The sequence below is a fragment of the Electrona antarctica genome (assembly GCF_951216825.1).
Source record: "Electrona antarctica genome assembly, contig: scaffold_89, whole genome shotgun sequence".
NCBI classification, from domain to species: domain Eukaryota; kingdom Metazoa; phylum Chordata; class Actinopteri; order Myctophiformes; family Myctophidae; genus Electrona; species Electrona antarctica.
In genome coordinates this window covers 465,605-487,693 of record NW_027638359.1, presented here as the reverse complement: position 1 = coordinate 487,693, position 22,089 = coordinate 465,605, and the positions used below count along the sequence as shown (strand labels likewise).

Here is a 22,089-nt window from a genome sequence, read left to right as displayed (position 1 = left end):
TTCTAAATCTCACCCTACAATATGTTGTTGTTCCAAATGTGTTGTTTTTAAATGTGCAAATAAAATAAAAATAATCCTATGCATCATAGGAATTGTATTATAGCAAATACATTACAACAATATTCCCTTTATTCTTACTCCAGCTAATCCAGCTCTTTCCATTCCCTCCTTTCTTCTGTATACTTCCTGCGATTAAGCATACCGATTTCTTGATTAATTGAAAATGGAGGACCCTGATGTAAACAAGTCTTGGTTTACAACACTGATGATGTGTCCAAGTTCATGCAGATGTTTAATTAACTGAAGAACTCTGGAAGTGTTGCAGTACCAGTGACAACCAGGAACAGACTGAAGAACTCTGGAAGTGTTGCAGTACCAGTGACAACCAGGAACAGACTGAAGCACGCTGGGAGTGTTGCAGTACCAGTGACAACCAGGAACAGGCCGTTGGAGTAAGCATGTTTATTTGTACATTTCAACAAGGAAGGCAGTGTGCTTTACACACAAAACATTAAGAGCAATGTAAAGTGTCATGCATTCACAATAAAGGGACATTTGAATACAATAAAAACTATTGGTTTAGAATAGAAAATAATAAAATAAAAAGCAAACTGAATACAGACCCATAAACCCCAGTAAAAAGCAGCAGTAAACAGAAACGTCAAACAGCACTTTAAACAACGTCAAATGTAACCTGTGCAAAATAGTTCACTGCGAGGACGCGTCGTCGTGTTGAAACCTGCAGTGAAACCACAGTGCTATGCTATGAGATGAGATGTACTTTATTATCCCTGCAGGGAAATTGATATGTATGCTACCACTAATCACAAAGATTGGCTCCATGTGTATATGGATACACGACCAGCCGGTCCCATAAGACATTATTACCACTCAAACTCAAAGTAACTATGAGGAGGCTGTACAAGATCTCCACCGTTTACTCATCAAAACTGGTTATAAAATTGTAACCAATCTATAAACCAACTAACCAATCAAACCTAGACAGATGTAAATTATTTTCCTGGGGATCATGGATGCTTTGTACCGTATTGTCCCGAATATAAGACGACTCCGATTATAAGACGACCCCCATTTTTCAAGATTAATTTGTGGGGGAAAAAAACTAAAATCTGGTTCTTTATAAAGATAAACATTTTATTTTAAAATGTTCATAGAAAAGGGCATACAGAAATAATAAATTGTTAAACATTGTAATGTTTATAACAATAGGGTACCATAGTGAAGGTACAGTAACAAAATTGAAAATACCGGTAAACTGTAGTTTTGGTATTTTTTAACAGTATAACAATCAGGCTATCACTCACTGAATTAAACATTCAAGTGTATTCAAGAACACCAGTCTAGATTGCAACAATAGTGCATCATTAATACAAAATAAAACAGTAGTGCAAATTATTTTGGCTTGGAACAATTCTCTATAGTTCATTAATGCAATTTGCAATACAATAGTGCAGCAAAACTGTTGTGCAAACTGGCCAAATAACCCCATGGCTCTTCATATTCAACACATCTGGGGGGGGGTGGGGGGACTTGACAAGGGTGCTAAATTGCAATGCAAACGTGCAATACAAAGTGAAATGGTCCTACTTGGCTTCTCATATGTGTCATGTTTGAACAGACTACAGTCCATTCTTCATCCTCCTCCTTATCGTCTTCTGCCTCGCTGGGCTCACTCTCGCTCTCATCACTCCCGTCCTCTTGTCCCGTGGGCTCCTCCTCCTCCCACAGAACGTCATCCTCGCTGCCGTCCATAGCGTTGGCAATGCAGCATTTCTTGAATCCGTTGATGATGCTCTAGGAGGAAACTTCATCCCATGCATGGAGGATCCATTCACAGAGTTTTTTGATTGATTGAATTCAAGCAGAATTACAGTACATTTCAAGTACAACTCATTACAAAAACAGTGGACAGTGGACGACACCATAAAGCATTGCACTTGTTTACAATAGGGCCCACCATTTTCAATTCAAAACATTTAGAGACGTACGAATATACACAACTATATAGTCAAAAGGAAATCATCATAAGAGGTAAAAAGGGAAATTAAACATATACAGTGAGGGGGAACAGGGGTGGGTGGGGGATTCAGATTTTACGGGGGCCAGTTGGGTCCGTATAGGTGCCCTTTAGTTTTGAAGGAGTCAAGGGATTTGCATGTCCTAATGAATGTTGGTAGGACGTTCCACAATTTGGTGGCATAAGTGCGTGATCTCCAGCCAGGAGCCACTCTGTGTATCTCTTTTTTTCTAAAAATCCCACGATTTTGTAACCCATTTTTTACCCCTGTGTCAATTATCTAATGTGATCCTGGGCTCTACACACCCTCCGCCAACCTAGTCCCCATATATGGGGGACATGGGGAGAGCAACGGACTTGAACTCATGCTTCCTTCATGCCTGAGTGTGCAAGTTGCTCCTTTACACCTGACAGTGCGGAGTTTCCCTTCCCTGGTTGGACGTAGCGCGTGGAAGGAACACGTTATTCCAACCAGTTCCTTTCCAACACGAGTTTCTTTTTTTTCTGAGCCCTCCCGGCCGCCGCCCCCACACAACTTTTAGCCAGTCCACCACAAGCTCCGTCTCCATCCATCCCTTTAAAATAATTGATGTAAATATTTGAATACATTTTAATATACATCTTTTTTTAAACAAATGTTAAATATTTTTGTAAATCTCTATGGGATTTTTTCAGTGGGTCCATAAAACCATGCCCACTTATATGTTATACACTGTGATGTCATCAAAGTCTATCTTCACTAAATCATTTTAAATATAAACGTAGAACCATTTGATTAATCAAATGTAACAATTCAATGCAAGTCTCTTCCACACTACACATAGACTTTCATTTATGTATTGTATGTATCCATTGTTGTATTATTTATGTTGCCAAATAATTTGTTTGATTTTTATAATTTATTTGCATTTTTGTTAAATTAGATCAACCTTATAAACCCCACAGGGTTTCCTAAATCTCACCCTACAATATGTTGTTGTTCCAAATGTGTTGTTTTTTAAATGTGCAAATAAAATAATAATAATCCTTTGCATCATAGGAATTGTATAATAGCAAATACATTACAACAATATTCCTTTATTCTTACTCCAGCTAATCCAGCTCTTTCCATTCCCTCCTTTCTTCTGTATACTTCCTGCAATACAGACGCATACCGATTTCTTGATGAATTGAAAATGGAGGACCCTGATAAACAAGTCTTGGTTTACAACACTGATGCTAACTGAAGAACTCTGGAAGTGTTGCGGTACCAGTGACAACCAGGAACAGACTGAAGAACTCTGGGAGTGTTGCAGTACCAGTGACAACCAAGGACTGTCTAAAGAGGACGAGACGCGAAGACCGTACGGGCGACGCCATGTTGCTCCATGGTGCTCCATGGAAGGAAAGAAACATACGCAGTTGTACATGCACAACAAATTTCGACATATTGGTTATCGGCCATAACAGCAATTAATTATATCGGATATCGATGTCGGCCAGAAGTTTCATATCGCCAGGCAGGAACGCGCAGATGTTAAGCGGTGATTTCAAAACACTGCAATGGGTCACAGATGAAGGAACCTGAGAGAGCCGCTGCATATACAGAACTTTAAACAACGTCAAATGTAACCTGTGCAAAATAGTTCACCGCGAGGACGCGTCGTTATGTTTACAGTGCTATGCTATGAGATGTACTTTATTATCCCCGCAGGGAAATTGATATGTATGCTACCACTAATCACAAAGATTGGATCCATGTGTATATGGATACACGACCAGCCGGTCCCATAAGACATTATTACCACTCAAATTAACTATGAGGAGGCTGTACAAGATCTCCACAGTTTACTCATCAAAACTGGTTATAAAACTGTAACCAATGTTTATATCTATAAATCAACTAACCATCAAACCTTAATGATAGACGGATGTCAATTATTTGTCCGGGGATCATGGATGCTTTGTAGTTTGGAGATCACTTGACTAGCGATGCTGCTGCGGTGGTGTCATTCACACCACGCCCATCGCTATACCCCCACCCCCCTTGTTACATTTTCCCTGCACTGATCTCATAATTAGCCCCTATGATTCCATGATTCCATAGGGACTAATTGCTTTACAGAGCAACGGAGCAGAAAAGAAAAGAAAAGCAAGGCATAAAACATTAAAATAATAGCAGTAATGCAATACACTGAGGACATGAATAACAAGATATTTAAAAGATCAACTAAAAGCAAGAGTGCAGAAGGAGGTCTTGAGCTGTGCTTTAAAAATGTCTACAGAGACTGTCGAAAGTATAGTGGGAGTTTGTTCCACGCCGTCAGCCCGTAGAAGCAGAAAGCTGCTTCACCTTTTTTTTTTGTTCTTTAGCTCTAATAACCTAAAAGATGAACCTTGTTGAAAAAAAAACAAAGTTGTCCTTTAAGGGTTTAACATGAGGGAAAAAAACAATCCTGTCTATTGACAGGATTTATTGATTGAATATTATTAGACATAAATGAGGGGCGCTCTTATCATCTTACAACATCAATTACAACATAATGTTTGTTTTTAAGCCACAGGTGCTAATGTTTGTTTTAGTCCTCAACACAAACGTTTTCTTAAACCAACACTTAAACAAGCATTGTTGAAAAACAAACATATAGGAGGCCCCTCAAAAACAGCAACAGAGTTCAGTCAAACACAGATTCCAAAAAACACACTTGCGGTCTGGTTTCCATTCAGGCCCTATGTAATCAATTCATAATAGCAGAACAAAAATCACACTTGTGTGAAGTGAGGGGCGCTCTTATCACATCACATTCCATTCTCAACCAATCAAAACATTACAAATGCCATTCCGGCCAATCACTTTTGGCATCTTCACTTTGATGATGATGATGATCAGCCAATAAAATCATCGTGTTTGTGTTCACACAAAGACAAAGCCCAATAGGAGGAGCTAGCGCCCCTCAACAAAAATAACAACAAAATATATCATTCAGTGATGTAAATAGGTTTTCAAGTCATATTTTGCCATTTTTACAAATTTCATATTATTTTGGCTATATGAAATCTATAACAATTCTGCCACAACTGTTTTTGTCTTTACAGTATGTTGTTTTCATTACACATTACATAAACAATAAAAATGAATGCTACAAAACTAACCTGGAGATTAAGCAGAAGCAGCCATGGAGGAGGTAGGCTGTACACATGCACATACACAACTGAATCCATTCCCTTTGGATCTAATAGTAATCTCAGCAAGGCAAATGGCTTTTTGGTTAGAGTGGGTGACAATCTTATCACACGTAAAGATGAAATTACCTACCTAGGTTCCATCCTGGAGGCTAATCTTTCCGGTGATAAAATGGCCACCAACGTAATAAAAGGCTCCTACTTGGCCTCACCCCCCGAACCCACCTCACCCCTGCACAGCGCTTTGGGCTTGTACATCTGTGTTTTTCCCACAGTTAGTTGAATTATATCGATTCACAACTTTAGGATCGAACCAATGTTCGATGCAGACGCTATTTTGACCGATCCAGACACACGTGCATCGATGTAGTCGCATCGTTAATGTTAAAATCGATTACCGATTCATACCGATATTTTTTGACACCACTAATACAAATGTATTAATCAAACCAATGCATTGGAGGAAAAAAAACATTTTAAACAAATTAGTAACAATTTAGTCATGTCCATGTTATATTGATTGGACATAACAGAGTTCAGTCAAACACGTATTCCAAAAGGGAGAACACAAAAAAATAAGTCCTTGTGGTCTTGTTTCCATTCAGGCCCTATTCAATCAATTCATACACATGACGAATAACACAAATCACACTTGTGTGAAGTGAGGGGTGCTCTTATCATCATACATCACATTCCATGCTCAGCCAATCAAATCATCACAAATGTCATTCAGCCAATCACTTTTGGCGTCTTCACTTTTTCTGCCCTCACAATTTTATCCTCAATATGTACATCAGCCAATCAAATCATCGCTATGGGATGATGATCAGCCAATCAAATCATCGTGTTTGTGTTCACACAAAGACAAAGCCCAATAGGAGGATCTAGCACTCCTCAACAAAAAAAATCAATACAATCAACAACAACTACAACATATATCATTACAGGAAATAATAAAACACTATATGTACAGAGTGAGAGAAGGTTAGGAGGGGGGGGTCACCTGTTTAAAGGAGAAGTGATCATTTCCACTTCATTGGGCCTGCTGACAGGTGAACTTTCAGTTTCAGGCCTGTTTTAAAAGATGTAAGTGATTGAGAATTTACCCATAATAATCCATAATATTGTCGAACATACAGCTGTTTAATTTGATCCCCACAGTGAGCTCATTTAAAGTGGAAACTTTTTTTTTGTTTTACTCCATGGTGTGAATGCAATGGTGTTAGCAAGTGACCTGAGTAATTTAAACTTAGGTCACACCGTTTAAAGTGGACATCTTTTTATTGTCCTGTGAGAACTGTGGACACAAAGGTGGCTCTTCAGATTACTTGAAACGTTGAAACTCTTGTCACAATGTTTACATTGGAAAGGTTTTTCTCTAGTGTGGACACGAAGGTGTTTCTTCAGATTACTTGAAACGTTGAAACTCTTGTCACAATGTTTACATTGGAAAGGTTTTTCTCCAGTGTGGACACGAAGGTGTTTCTTCAGTTAGGCCTATCTCACAGCCCGCTTTCCACGCCCACTTCCGGTAAATAGTGGTGTCTTTAACATGAGCATTTACAAGTTTTTTTCTCTGGAGAATCTAAGTACATTTTCTAATGTAAAAATGTGACAGACTAATATTATTATGAAGCAAACAAGATGGGGGGGCGTATTTAGGGGGGGCGGGGAAATTCTGTGAGATAGGCTTATTACTTGAAACGTTGAAACTCTTGTCACAATGTTTACATTGGAAAGGTTTTTCTCCAGTGTGGACATTCTGGTGTGTTTTCAGGGAAGATGATGAGGTAAAACTCTTGTCACAATGTTTACATTGGAAAGATTTTTCTCCAGTGTGGACACGAAGGTGTCTGTTCAGGGAACCTGACAAAGGTGGCTCTTCAGATTACTTGAAACGTTGAAACTCTTGTCACAATGTTTACATTGGAAAGGTTTTACTCCAGTGTGGACACGAAGGTGTTTCTTCAGATTACTTGAAACGTTGAAACTCTTGTCACAATGTTTACATTGGAAAGGTTTTTCTCCAGTGTGGACATTCTGGTGTGTTTTCAGGGAAGATGAGGTAAAACTCTTGTCACAATGTTTAGATTGGAAAGGTTTTTCTCCAGTGTGGACACGAAGGTGTGTCTTCAGAACCCATGAATGGTTTCTTGTCACAATGTTTACATTTGAAAGGTTTTTTTCCAATGTGGACATTCTGGTGTGTTTTCAGGGAAGATGATGCAGTAAAACTCTTGTCACAATGTTTACATTGGAAGGGTTTTTCTCCAGTGTGGACACGAAGGTGTATCTTCAGATCCCTTGAATGGTTGAAACTCTTGTCACAATGTTTACATTTGAAAGGTTTTTCTTTAATGTGGACATTCTGGTGTGTTTTCAGATCCCTTGAATCCCTGAAACTCTTGTCACAATGTTTACAGTGGAAAGGTTTTTCTCCAGTGTGGACACGGAAGTGTCGCTTCAGGTCAGCTGACCGACTGAAACTCTTGTCACAATGTTTACATTGGAAAGGTTTTTCTCCTGTGTGGACAATCTGGTGCTTCTTCAAATTACCTGAATCGTTGAAACTCTTGTCACAATGTTTACAGTTAAAAGGTTTTTTTCCAGTGTGGACACGAAGGTGTGACTTCAGTACCCTTGAATCCCTGAAACTCTTGTCACATTGTTTACAGTGAAAAGGTTTTTCTCCAGTGTGGATGCGAAGGTGTGTCTTCAGGAGAGATGAGTAACTGAAACGAAGGTGTATCTTCAGATCCCTTGAATGGTTGAAACTCTTGTCACAATGTTTACATTTGAAAGGTTTTTCTTTAATGTGGACATTCTGGTGTGTTTTCAGATCCCTTGAATCCCTGTAACTCTTGTCACAATGTTTACAGTGGAAAGGTTTTTCTCCAGTGTGGACACGGAAGTGTCGCTTCAGGTCAGCTGACCGACTGAAACTCTTGTCACAATGTTTACATTGGAAAGGTTTTTCTCCTGTGTGGACAATCTGGTGCTTCTTCAAATTACCTGAATCGTTGAAACTCTTGTCACAATGTTTACAGTTAAAAGGTTTTTTTCCAGTGTGGACACGAAGGTGTGACTTCAGTACCCTTGAATCCCTGAAACTCTTGTCACATTGTTTACAGTGAAAAGGTTTTTCTCCAGTGTGGATGCGAAGGTGTGTCTTCAGGAGAGATGAGTAACTGAAACTCTTGTCACAATGTTTACAGTTATAAGGTTTTTCTCCAGTGTGGACACGCTGGTGCTTCTTCAGGGAACCTGAGTAACTGAAACTCTTGTCACGCCGTTCATCATCATCATCTTCACTGGTCTCCTCCCAATCATCACTGTCTTCAGTGACTTCAGTGTCAGATTCAAGTTCAACTTCAACCTCAGAGCAGTGGGAAGAGATGTCATCATCATCATCATCATCATTTTCTTCTTCACCTTTCACTGCTAGTAATGTCAACATTGACCCAACAGGTTCCTCTGGTCTTTGAAGTAGCTCCTCCTGTTCCTCTTTAAGCTCCTCCTGTTCATCTTTAATGTGTAGAGGCTCTGGTTCCTCCTGGAGCAGACTGGGACTCCTTTCCTGTTCAGGTGAAACCTCCTCTTTACACACAACCATGTGCAGGATGTCTAGGAGCAGAAACATAACATGATGGTCAACACTGGATTCCTAAAATGTAAATTAATTCTTCTTCCATTTACAAAATTAGCTATTATCTACGAAGATAAGATTGACAAAACCGTTACTAACTACAGGTTATTACTGTTCTAAAACATTTTACCAAAATACAAAAAAAAGTAATGTGAAGTTTTGTGTCCGGGTAGCTTAGTCGGTAGAGCTCTCGCCTTTGGAAGTTCATAGGTTCGATCCCGGGCAGCGCCAAATCAGTGTATGAGTAGCACGGCTTGGTGCAGAAAGTCGTGTGGGAAGTACTGGGAGCTGATGGTAGGTGTGGCGCTCCACCTCAGCAATCCATCTCCCAGGGGTCTAGTGCATTGTAACGGGGTTAGCCTCCTGCGTGTTACCGGCTGATACCGATAATAAGCCACTCCCGACCTACTTCTAATGTGAAATGATACATTTAGTTACTTTAACACCAAAATGAATAATGATGTTACAGCAAATATTTCATTTGAATCATGAAATTCTGAAACAATTTTAAAAACATTTTACTTCACACCTGAGCTCTGATTTGGAAGTAAATTAGTCATGCCACTCAGTGAATGACGTTGAAATGTGGACCGATGGTCTTATTATCTATGTAAAAAAATTCCTCTGCGTAGCTCTGTACGTCTGGAAATGTGTCTGTGAGTCTGTCTGCCTCTGTGTCTGTACGTCTGGAAATGTGTCTGTGAATCTGTCTGCCTGTGTGTCTGGGGCAAATCTCACAAACTACTGTAGCAATCAAATCTCACAAACTACTGTAGCGATCAAATCTCACAAACTACTGTAGTGATCAGCGCCAAATGTGCGTGTCGGCAAAGCAAGTATTTTTCCACACCTGATAGAAATGATGTCGCACATAATGGTAATGTTTCAGTTGTGTAACGAGTAAGAAAGTGCAGATTCTAAGCCATGTGTATTGAACTAGATTAGGCCGGGGGCCACAGCTGTAGAATAATTGTGTGTGGGCGGGGCCACACAGCATACACGCTTCCTTCCATTTGTGCGCACGTGGAAATGTGTGGGTTCTCAAAATGCACCCTAACCTAAAAACCATAACCATACAGAACAGAACATGTTAAAGAAAGGAAGAGCACATGAAACTTACTGAGGTGTGGCTGGTCTTCAGCTTCCTGTTTAATAGAAACGTCTTCAGCTTCCTGTTTAATAGAAACGTCTTCAGCTTCCTGTTTAATAGAAACGTCTTCAGCTTCCTGTTTAATAGAAACGTCTTCAGCTTCCTGTTTAATAGAAACGTCTTCAGCTTCCTGTTTAATAGAAACGTCTTCAACTTCCTGTTTAATAGAAACGTCTTCAGCTTCCTGTTTAATAGAAACATATTCAGCTTCCTGTTTAATAGAAACGTCCCTGGCTGAGTCTGGAGAGTTCATCTTCACCTGGGAGTGATGCATCATGGGTATTGCAGTTCTTATGAGTCTGGAGAGTTCGTCTTCACCTGCAGTCTGGACTCTGGTCTGAAATCAAGTGAATAAGGAAGGACTTTAATAGACCTATATAGAACTGGAGACCTATATTCCGGCAGCCGGGGGTGTGGAGTGGAAAATGTTTTTTTTTATTTGAATAAAATATTGCCTATATACTTACATAAATGAATGAATCCACATGCTGACCGGCTGTCGGTATTGAGCAATTAATTTTATAAGGTTTTATATGTGACCTTACCATTACCTATATACCAGAATTTTTCCCTGTTTAACTCTTATTTTGAAGAGCAAAAACCCCACACCGGAAGTTATGATCTTATGTTAGGGTGTGTGAGGAGTAGGGATGGAGCCCGAAAATCGTTTTCGCCTTGGAAGTATGGTGGAACGGGTGAAAAAGTTTTGGTTAAATTTTTCAAAAGACAAGAGGGGAGCTAAATGCAATAATGTAGCAGAGTTGTTAACTTAATTAGTACATGCACGAAAGGGAACATTTCGACAATGCATAGGCATCTGTCAATAATGCATTGCACCCATGCAATACCTTTGCATGTCTGCACCGAGTCGAAACAACACGGGAGCCGTCAGCTGCTGCAAACGGAATGACCATCCTTTTCCAACCAACACATTTGGTGCTTGCTGCCCAGCAAGACTCCGTTGCCATAATTGAGTACCACAGACGAAAAACAGTCTAAGTCCAAATTTCAGACTGACCCCTCCACGAAAAGGCCTCGTTGTCCTGAACCCTTATCTATCATTTATATATTATGGATCAATAGTGTGGACTTAGACTGTTATTGGTCTGTGGTACTCAATTTATAATCCAATTCATAATACGTTTGGGAAACTCAAAACTCCCTCCCTGCCATATAGAGTTCTAATAATAATTCAATGTGCGACTTTGCCGACTTCTCAGTCCTACAAGCTCACAACGCGGTGCAGCCAGACGCAGTGTGAGCTTGTAGATGGGCTATTTTTGATGCGAGACACCGTCGCTTTTAAAGTGACGGTACACAATTAACAGTTCTGTCTGTTAGAAGTGTGTGTGTGTGTGTGTGTGTGTGTGTGTCATGGCATACAAACTCTCACAACTGCGTTGAACTGGCCAATACAAATAAGGTTCTGTACAGAATGTATTGTCTCCCAGCTTTCCACAAAATAATAGCAAATGCTCGATAGTGGGCTCGACCCGGCTCGATAAGCCTGCTCGATAAGGTGATCGTTATCAATAAAAATTAACGAGCTCCATCCCTAGTGACGAGGCATCATCATTCCATGTTTACCGTGGGTGCTGCTAAAACATAATGGAGGCGCATCACAGCGCAGGCTCTGGGCTGTGGAATAATGTTAGGACCAAAAATGCCATCTGGGACAAGGAATAGAAGATACAGGCGATTGAAAGAAACGGATAGAATGGATGTTTATGGGCACGACGATCAAGATGGCGCGATTCAGTGTTATTGACAACACCAACTAGCAACCCGATGCTAAAGTGAGTAGCATTATGACTTGATCAATCAAAAGCACTATAAAAGACCAATTGCCGTTGATCTACGGCAATGGCGGACTAAGTGTTAAGTAGCATGTGATGTGTCAAATCAGGGGGTTGTCATGATTCTGAATCCATTCTAAGCATTAGTTTTGCACAAAAAACACTCATTGGGCTAAAAACGGCCATAGCCGTCATCACAAATGAGGTCAGCACATTTTGGGAACATTTGGACCAGTGGCTATTGCCGTTTTTAGCCCAAGGAGTGTTTTTGTGGATGGAATGGATTCAGAATCCTTGCCTTATATATACAGTAGGTTGTTAATGGTATGGTCACATCCTCCTATAAAAACAATTGCTCAATACCGCCAGCAAGTCGACTCATGATTGTATGCATATATAAACAATAATCCAGGCAAAAAAATATATATATATATATATATATATATATATATATATATATATATATATATCCAGGCAAAATATATATATATATATATAATCAAATCAAAGTTTATTTGTATAGCACTTTTACATTGACCGAAGACAAACCAAAGTGCTGAACAAGAGCATGTAAACAAAAACAGAGCAACAACAAGAGCATGTAAAGAAAACAAAAACAAAAAACAAAGCAACAGGTGAGAGCAGAAGTATATACAAACATGGTATAAGAAGGGTATATGCGTTATCAGACAACATTACAAGCCAGGGAGAAAAAGTGGGTATTTAGGAGAGATTTAAAAACACCCAGGGACTGGGCGGAGCGAATAGGAAGGGGCAGGGCATTCCACAGTGTGGGACCGGCCACAGAGAAGGCTCGGTCACCTCTAGTGACACATGAGGTTCCGAGCACAACAGTTGGTCAGCTGACCTCAAGGGTCTGGCTGGGACGTATGGTTTAATGAGCTCGCAGAGGTAAGGGGGGGCAAGCCCATAATTATATATATATATATATATAAGGGCTGCAACGATTCATCGATTAATCATAATCGAATCATTCAATTAGTTGTCAACTAATTTAGTAATCGATTAATCAAATCGGCAACTAATCAATTTATCATAGGTGATTTCCCACTTAACCATAGCTTTCCAGTGTTAAGTGTATAACTAAACTAAAGAGAAGTGATCCATCCAGCAAAATATGACACATAACGATTATAGTATCAAGAACAAAACAATGAATATTTATTTTTAAATGACCTTGAGTACTGTTCCTTCTAGACTGACACATGTGTAGCTATTCTTTAATAAAATGTCAGAATAAGCCTAAAGACACCATGAGTTGCTTTAATTATTTTTAATTTTGTTTATCTTTTATTTGAATAGCTGCCTAATCAGCAGCTAATCAAATTACATTTTGAATGAATTATATTTTTTGTTAGTTAGAACATGTCTAAAATTACCTAAAATATATTTTTAAGGTGATAGCTAAGTAAGTGTCATAATCCGATGGATCAATTAAATAATCGGCAGATGAATCGATTATGAAAATAATCGTTAGTTGCAGATATATATATATATATATATATATATATATATATACACACACACACACTGTACACACACACACACACACACACACACACACACACACACACACACACACACACACACACACACACACACACACACACACACACACACACACACACACACACACACACTTCCAACTTTAAACAAAATAAGCCTGTTGGCTGCCAGACTACTAGTGGCTACTAGTGGTTAACTCTCCAACATATGAATGTGGAGATTATGGGATTCATTTATTAGGGAAGAAATCACACTTAACTTCAGTTTACACAAGGAACAATGGTGTAAAGTGAATACGGTGAAAGTAACCAATGTGTTTTTAATGTTCTGCCTCAGTTCAAGTGTCGAGGAAATGTGGAATACCTAAGTTATACATTTAAGGAGATCAAATCACTTCTGTCCCATTATTATCTTTACTGACATTTGACCTGTGACTTGTGAACTAAGGGGATGTTATTTTCTTTGTCTCAGCTGTTAACACAGCCGACGCTAATCGCGTATCATTACGTTATCAATTAATCAAACGTCCGGTGCGAACCACGTATCCATACGTTCTAATCACTTTTTTATAGCATACTTTCATTCATCTTTTTACCCACCCGGACAATGAAGAACCATCCCCCTATCATTGCTGCTTAGTCCCGCTCACGTGATCAGAAAAAAAAAAACAAAAAAAACAAACCCCTCCCCTCCTGAAAACAGGAGGGCGGGCCGCTTTACGTGTATAAGCCAGTGTAAAATGGATGCGCCCATGCCGATCTAGTCGGTGTGTGAAAAGAATCAAATTTCACCTAACCTCGCCTCACCAGGCTTTCCTCCTACTCGATTCCCCCCTCCCCTCCTGTTTCTCCTGCAGGAGGAGGGCCTTGCGAAGTGGGGGCTCATGTCTCGGAAAAAAACATGATGAACGGAACGCTGTTACGCTGCCTAACACATGATCTGCAGATTCTGCACCAGATCGCATTGCACAACGTCTGCAACACACATGGACAGATGCATGTTTACTTCTTCATACTGTAGCGACCAAACGATCCCCGAGCCTACAATACTACGAACTAACAAACGAACTACAGTATCGAGAGGGGCCGCGATGACAACAGACAGTCTACCGTTGGGGGATCACGTATCGCCATGCAGAGCCGTCATAATCGGAGATCGCTCGGACGTGTGATTGTAACGCTTTTTTATTCATTATAATTGTAGTGATAAGACCGCAATGAACGCGTCGGGGACGTAATCGACCCGGGTGTAATGTATAACGAACTTTTCCGCGTCCTAAACCGTGCATGCCCAGGCATGTTCCCCTATAGCCTATACTAGCTTGAAAAACAAAATCAGCTCATGATGACAACGCGTCTCACCGTTATACTATAGTTCTGAACCGAACGGTGGAATGGGACTTTGTATAGCCGTACGATCAAGACTTTTGCTGCCCAATGTGCCCATGACCCCCCCCCCCCAATGTTACTGCGATCAAAACAATGATAGCAGTGAATCATCATCATCATCTAAAGAAAGCAGAGTTATGAAGGTTTATAGTCAGACATTGACAGGCAGATATAACAATAAACACAATAAATATGCTATACATCCTATACACCGAATGAAAGCCCTGAATGTGTACTTTTACGAGGAAAAGAGTAAACATTGATCCCATGTACAGTGTGTCATAAATTGGTTACTGGGTGGATGCACATTGCGCCCACCAGATATAACTGCAGAGAAGACATGGACCCGAACTCAATATTCACAAAATAAGGCCTATAGCGACATATAAATACTATATACCGTATGAAACAGAAGACTCTCTGCTTTCATAAGAAAAAAACTTCTACTGTAGTAATAATAAAAATCACACCCCTGTGAAGTGAGCGGTGCAACTGTTCTCTACAGTTGCGCGGTGCAACTGTAGAGAACAGTTGCACCGCTCACTTCACAGGGGTGTGATTTTTATTATTACAGTAGAAGTTTACAGACCAAACTGTAAATAAAAGGTTTACATGACTTTCTGCCTCAGTCCGTATATAGCGAGCTGTAGTGAATAAGTACAGAACAGTTGCAACGCTCACTTCACAGGGGTGTGATTTTTATTATTACAGTAGAAGTTTACAGACCAAACTGTAAATAAAAGGTTTACATGCCTTTCTGCCTCAGTCCGTATATAGCGAGCTGTATTGAATAAGCAGAGAACAGAATATGGGACAGCGTTGCACCACTCACTTCACATGGGTGTGATTTTTATTATTACTACAGTAGAAGTTTTTTTCTTATGAAAGCAGAGAGTCTTCTGTTTCATACGGTATATAGTATTTATATGTCGCTATAGGCCTTATTTTGTGAATATTGAGGAGTTCACGTCCATGTCTTCTCTGAAGTTATCTGGTGGGCACAAGCTGCATTCAATAACCAATTACTGTCTAACTGTAGATGGGATCAATGTATACTGTTTTCCTCGTAAAAGTACACATTCAGGGCTTTCATTCAGTGTATAGGATGTATAGGATATTTATTGGGTTCAATTTTATATCTGCCTGTCAATGTCTCTGACTTTAAACCATCCATAACTCTGCTCGCTGTTCAAGATAACCACTTCCAGGCAAATGCAGGTGTTGCAAAAAGGTCAATATCTCCAGAATGGAACATGGTAAAATCAAATCAAAATGTATTTTTTAAATTGAAGTGGACAAGTTCAGCTTTCTTTTGATGTATGCGTGTGATTCTCGCTATAAGAGAACATTTTGCTGTGGGCCCCCGAACAAGGCCTTTGTGCAATGTTAAACGGTAGCAACATCCAAATAGGCCTGCCGAGATCTTGTAGCAATCAAAGTGTTAAGACCCACCTACTCCCTGGGGGGGGGGGGGGGGGGGGGGGGGGGGGGTAGGACATGTATTTAAACTGAAGTCTGACTGAGCCGAGTTGAGTCAGTATGGCGTTCCATTGCAATGCTTGACGCTGACTCCGTATTCCAATACAAGATTCCAATACTCTGAAAGTCTGAATTGTGTCTGTCTCATTATGTTGTCTAACTGTTATAAGTACTCTCCAAAAGATTCCAGAACACAAGCAGCAGAGAGCGTAGAGTGCAACCATTTCTGTGAGTGTAAATTGTAACGAGTAGGGATGGGAGATCATATTTGATCACATAGCCAGCATTTATTTGACCTCGGTGAGGAGAGTGATCTAAGTAGGGCTGCTCAATTCATTACAATTTTAATTCAGAATTCCAATGTGTGTGTGTGTGTGTGTGTGTGTGTGTGTGTGTGTGTGTGTGTGTGTGTGTGTGTGTGTGTGTGCGTTAAAAAGTATATATTTTGAAGCATTCCATATTAACAATGATGCTCTTTGTTTGTCTTGTGTTTTGTTATGAACACCCTCTTTTGCCGCTCCCTAAACGCTCAGTGAGATGTTTAGTTCAGAACTTCAGATCTAGGCCAGATGAGTGAAAGAGCGCCACCCTTTGGTCAACAAGAAAAATACAACCAATGAATCTATTTGGAAACACTTTGGTTTCAAGGAGTGTGGTGAGGAACAACAAACCAATACCGTGTTAAGATTTGTTATAATGGTGTGTGTTAGGGTTACATTTCAATGGTGTGTGTTAGGGTTACATTTCAATGGTGTGTGAACCACAACACAATAGGTCAAAACCGCTCTAAAGAGCACCTACGGGCGGCTGCGATTCGAAACTGGCCTCCGTAAAAAAAGGATTTTCCCTTTTTATTTAACTGTAAACCTTTTTCTGTACGTCTTTAATAGGGCTTGCAAACCTCGCACCTTTGGTATGCAAATTCGGGGGGGGGTGCACCATTTTGGTTGTGATGAGTCACTACTATACCTGGCCAACAGATAGGCATACAGTGGTGGAAAAAGTACTCAATTGTTTTACTTAAGTAAAAGTACCAATACTGCAATTTAAAACTACTCCGTTACAAGTAAAAGTATGGAATTGAAAATGTACTTGAGTAAAAGTACAAAAGTATCGGCATCAAAATGTACCATGGCCCATCACCATTACTTTTTTTAACCGATATTGATAACATCCTGCTTCTCAAGACCGATACCGATAACTGATAATAAATTCAAATATAAAAAATTATAAAGATATAGGCTATTTGTAAATGTATATTAATCTGTGTAGTATTAGCACACCTGAAGGTAACAAATACTAGTAGTGGGCAAAGATGGATTTAACATAGCTTTGACTTAACCAAATACAGTATATCATTATTCATTATCATTAAAACAAAACCCAGAATAGTTCTGACTGAATGAACATATTTATTATTTCAAGTCCTAATATGATGACACTGTTTTCCCCCCAAGCAGAACTAAAAACCTATGGGTGCTTTGTCACTTGTCAAGAAAATAAAATGGACAATAAAAATATAGTAGCCTATAGCCTACCCTAATTATACTAGGGACTTTCTGAGAAGGGCACTTCTCATTGAGGTTTTTACACACTCAAAACACAAGTGTTCATTTAACTCTGACTCAGAGTTAAATTAACTACTGAGGTTACTGAGAGTGTACGGGAGAGGTGTGCGAACGCATCCGCGATGTATTGTGATGACCAGCTGTTGTAAATCACAGATGAAGAGAGCAAGAGACTCTCCGAATCAAATCTCCGCTTTGAAATTGTTTTTATGAAATAATGACTTTATGACTCAGAGTCTCAGTCACTCGATCTGTCCCAGACTAGTCGCTGTCCCAGTCAGAAGCAGAAAGCTAACGCATGAAGCTTAGCTAACAGGTAACATTGCCTGGAAGGCTGGAATGCCTTCAGAGGAAAATCAACAGCAAACGCATCGATTATGTCCGTAATGTCACATCACCACATCGATGCAGAATCATGCACGTGTGTGTGTGTGTGTGTGTATAAAGTAAAACAACGCTATGGTAACACACGGCTCGTTAAAAGAACGGGTGCGATGCATGTTGGCAATGTTTACAACTTACTAGATGAGTGGAGTTGTGCACGACGCACATGGACATATTATATCCTTTATGGAAGAAGGGAGATGGGGAAACACCACAAGAGTGACAAGTGACAACTGATCATCAGGCAACTGCAAACATGTGTTCTCTCTGCAGTAGAGGTTTTATGTTGCGGGCTAGTTTGTTGTGTCAGCCACCTAATTAATATAGCCGAGCTTGACACTCATTGACTGTCGCCGTCGGTCGGAGATATTAAATAATAAAATGACGAGGTGGAGGTTTGACAGACAGATGGAGCAGCAGGTAGGAAACGGGTCGCCGATCTACTCACAGACGCGAATGTATAACGTGTGTGAGATATATGAGAGAGAGAGACAGAGAGAGGGAGAGAATAGTAGTTATATATCCATAATATAGCGCGAGGGAGAGAGTCACACTCAGGTGGCAGTGAGATGAATGCACCGGTGAAACGTTAGTCCATTATTTATTTTATCCCCTTTATTCTGACCTTGTTTATGGTGAGAAGCCTACTTGTTGTATTTCAAACAACAGTAGGCTACTCAAGTAGGCTTAATAAATCCCATTTTGGCGAACTGAAAGAGCTCTAGCACCGTGCACTAAACACTCAAACACCAACTTTATACACTTGATGCAGATCTAATATGTAGTAGGGCTTGTAGGCCATCACAATCACAATGGCGCCGGTAGGCGTGACAGCCTACCGTGACGTCAGCCTTGCATCTCCTATTGTCTAGATGGAACAGGGGGTTCACGCGCATAGGGTGGATTTTTTAACGCCACCTGTTTTTTCGGAATCCTTGAAGATCCTTAAGATTCTGCCAGGTAACAAGAAAAAATAATGTCTCAAGGGGTTCATTTTCTTTCTTACACATACCCTACCTAAATATGCAAATGAAGAGACAAGAGAAAACAGCATAACTATTGAGATAAACAACCTACAGGGACAAATGAACACGTTTCCATACAATTCCATTCTGCTAGGTAACCGGCAAGACAAATGTCGCCCCTTTTCCAACTCGCCCCCGCGAAAAGTGAAGAACGGTCGCCCCGGAATTTCGAAAAGTGAAGACCGGTCGCCCCCAAAGCGTGAATATCTCGCCCCAAAGCATGGATATCTCGCCCCAAAGTGTGGATATCTCGCCCATGTTTATTTCTTTATATTAGAACATTTAGAACCTGCACACACAGTTTGTTGTTGTTGTTGGTCAACTGATGCATGGGTAATGAATGGCTCACCCCCCTCCATTGTTCTGGAAATTCCATTCTGGATAGCCAATTACCATATGCATTACCATGCATCACCTGATGCTTGTTGCATCACCATTTCCATATATCTATTGCATTCTCTATTCTGCTATGTCTGGACCATCATGGAACCCCCTCAAGGACCACTGTTGTAAGGTATGGGGAGAGACTATGTTTTGCACTCCGTCCGTGTGCATTTTTTGATATTACTCCTCCAGATTCTGTAGCGTTCCCACCCTTTTCACATTGGCCTGTTATAGCGCCACCAACTAAATGGTTACATTCCTACAGTTGATCTGTTGTTGTTGTTGTTGTAGTAACAACCCAGTACACTCAAACAAAAGGGGCCAATGACACTTTACCTCCTCCTCTCTGTCTAGTCCCCAAAAGTACAAATACATGAAAAAACTCAAAGCACAGGTAAAAATCTCTCGCTCTGCTGTTACCTCGAAAATACAACGGTTTTACGGGGCGACTTGTCCGGACATTTTAGGGTGACTTCACCGGGCTTTGGGGAGACCGTTCTTCACGGTCGGGGCGACCGTTCTTCGCCGTTTGGGGCGAGTTGGAATTGGGGCGGGCAGTTTTGTATTCCACAATTCTACCCAAATCTGAAACTGGAAAAAAACTGAAAACAGCATAACTTTTGAAGGAAACAACATACTGAGACAAATTAACCAACTTTTCTATACAATTTGGACCCAAAGAATTCATTAAAGTGGTTATTATTAATCAAGCACATCTTGACTCTATTGTAGGACAAAAACTGCAAAAATATTGAAAACCAGCCCAGAATCTTAAAATACACCCTTCAAGGATTCAGAAAAAAACAGGTGGCATTAAATAATCCATCCTATGCACATAAACCCCCCCCCGTTCAGAGTTTCATATTCAAATAAGCAGTTATTGTATTATTGACCTGAGCACTCGTTTGAAATGACATATATACATACTACATACTGTGGATACAATGTTCAATCCTCTCTCTCTCTCTCTCTCTCTCTCTCTCTCTCTCTCTCTCTCTCTCTCTCTCTCTCTCTCTCTCTCTCTCTCTCTCTCTCTCTCTCTCTCTCTCTCTCTCTCTCTCTCTCTCAGCAGAGCAGGCAGGCAACAATTAAGTCACGTAGCCAAGAGCGCTAGCTCCCTTTGTAGGAATATTAGTACTGTTGCTAGTATTAACTACTGTCTACTGCTTGTTTATAAACAAGTTACATTATTATTACTGCTGCTAGTATTAACTACTGCTTGTTTAGGATCATTTATAACAAACAAGCAGATATGAGAGAAATACTCGTCATGTTGTTCCATGTTAAAAGATGAGTCAATAATATAAAAGATAAATGTAGTAAAAACAATCAGTTCATCTTACCTGCGGTGTTTCGGGGTTGAGCTGCTTTAACGACCAAACTATAGTGTTTTCAAACCTTTTACTATTATTAAAGTGTTTTCTAACGACACTGCTAACAGCTAGCTCTCTGTGTGTGTGTGTGTGTGTGTGTGTGTGCCCAGTGTGCGCCTATATCTAAGGGTTGTGCACATGCGCACCAGACCTGCTGGAGTCTGGAGCGTGCACGATGCACGTACCATAAACGGTCACTAGGGAGAGCCATGGTACAGTGTAATACAGTGGGGAGCAGCTATGGAACAGCTATAGAGCTGAAAACTCCCATAGAGATTTACTAAAATATTTATATAAATTATTCTAAGTCTAGAATCAATCTATCCAGGAACCTGGTGAGTCATGACCATAACACCTCTGATTCTGTGAGAAAACAAACAACAATATTGCATATTTAATTATAGGCCTATGATATACTACATTTAATAAATGCTCTTTTTGCCATTTTTACAAATTTCATATTATTTTGGCTATATGAAATCTATAACAATTCTGCCACAACTGTTAATACATCTTTACAGTATGTTGTTTTCATTACACATTACATAAACAATAAAAATGAATGCTACAAAACTAACCTGGAGATTAAGCAGAAGCAGCCATGGAGGAGGTAGGCTGTACACATGCACATACATACACAACTGAATCCATTCTCTTTGGATCTAATAGTAATCTCAGCAAGGCAAATGGCTTTTTGGTTAGAGTGGGTGACAATCTTATCACACGTAAAGATGAAATTACCTACCTAGGTTCCATCCTGGAGGCTAATCTTTCCGGTGATAAAATTGCAACCAACGTAATAAAAAAAGTCAACCAAAGAACAAGATTTCTTTACAGGATCTCCTCACTGGTCAACAAAAACACCTTGAAGACCTTAACAGGAGCCCTCGTACAAGGTTTCTTTGACTATGCATGCACCTCCTTGTACCACAGCACCTCAAAGGCCCTTAAAACTAGCCTCCAGACTTCCCAAAACAAACTGGTCAGGCTCCTACTTGGCCTCACCCCCCGAACCCACCTCACCCCTGCCCACTTTGACAGGCTGGAATGGCTTAGGGTCAACGACAGAGTACAGCATCTTGAAATGGGTCTGGTCCACAAGATTCGATACACCACCAAGATACCCATGTACCTGTCTAGAAGTCCACACCCACAACACCAGAGGATGT

The 22,089-nt window shown here is 40.2% G+C and overlaps 1 protein-coding gene across 1 annotated transcript; it reads right to left on the bottom strand.

Annotated features, from left to right (window-relative positions):
- Positions 1 to 5,589: 5,589 nt before the first annotated feature.
- LOC306918151 (uncharacterized protein) lies at positions 5,590 to 20,980 on the bottom strand. The gene is made up of 4 exons (XM_079531034.1): positions 20,891 to 20,980; positions 10,256 to 10,333; positions 9,967 to 10,180; positions 5,590 to 8,824 (listed from the first exon to the last, which is right to left on the bottom strand). Exons 2-4 carry the CDS (start codon positions 10,271 to 10,273, stop codon positions 7,287 to 7,289), a joined length of 1,770 nt encoding a protein of 589 aa, XP_079387160.1. The 5' UTR covers positions 10,274 to 10,333; positions 20,891 to 20,980; the 3' UTR covers positions 5,590 to 7,286.
- Positions 20,981 to 22,089: the final 1,109 nt, after the last annotated feature.

Excerpts from the sequence above, each read along its gene's own strand:
- LOC306918151 (XM_079531034.1), bottom strand. Across the intron at positions 8,825-9,966 it reads TGAAGACCAGCCACACCTCA|ACATCCTGCACATGGTTGTG; the intron begins GTAAGTTTCATG and ends TTCTGCTCCTAG.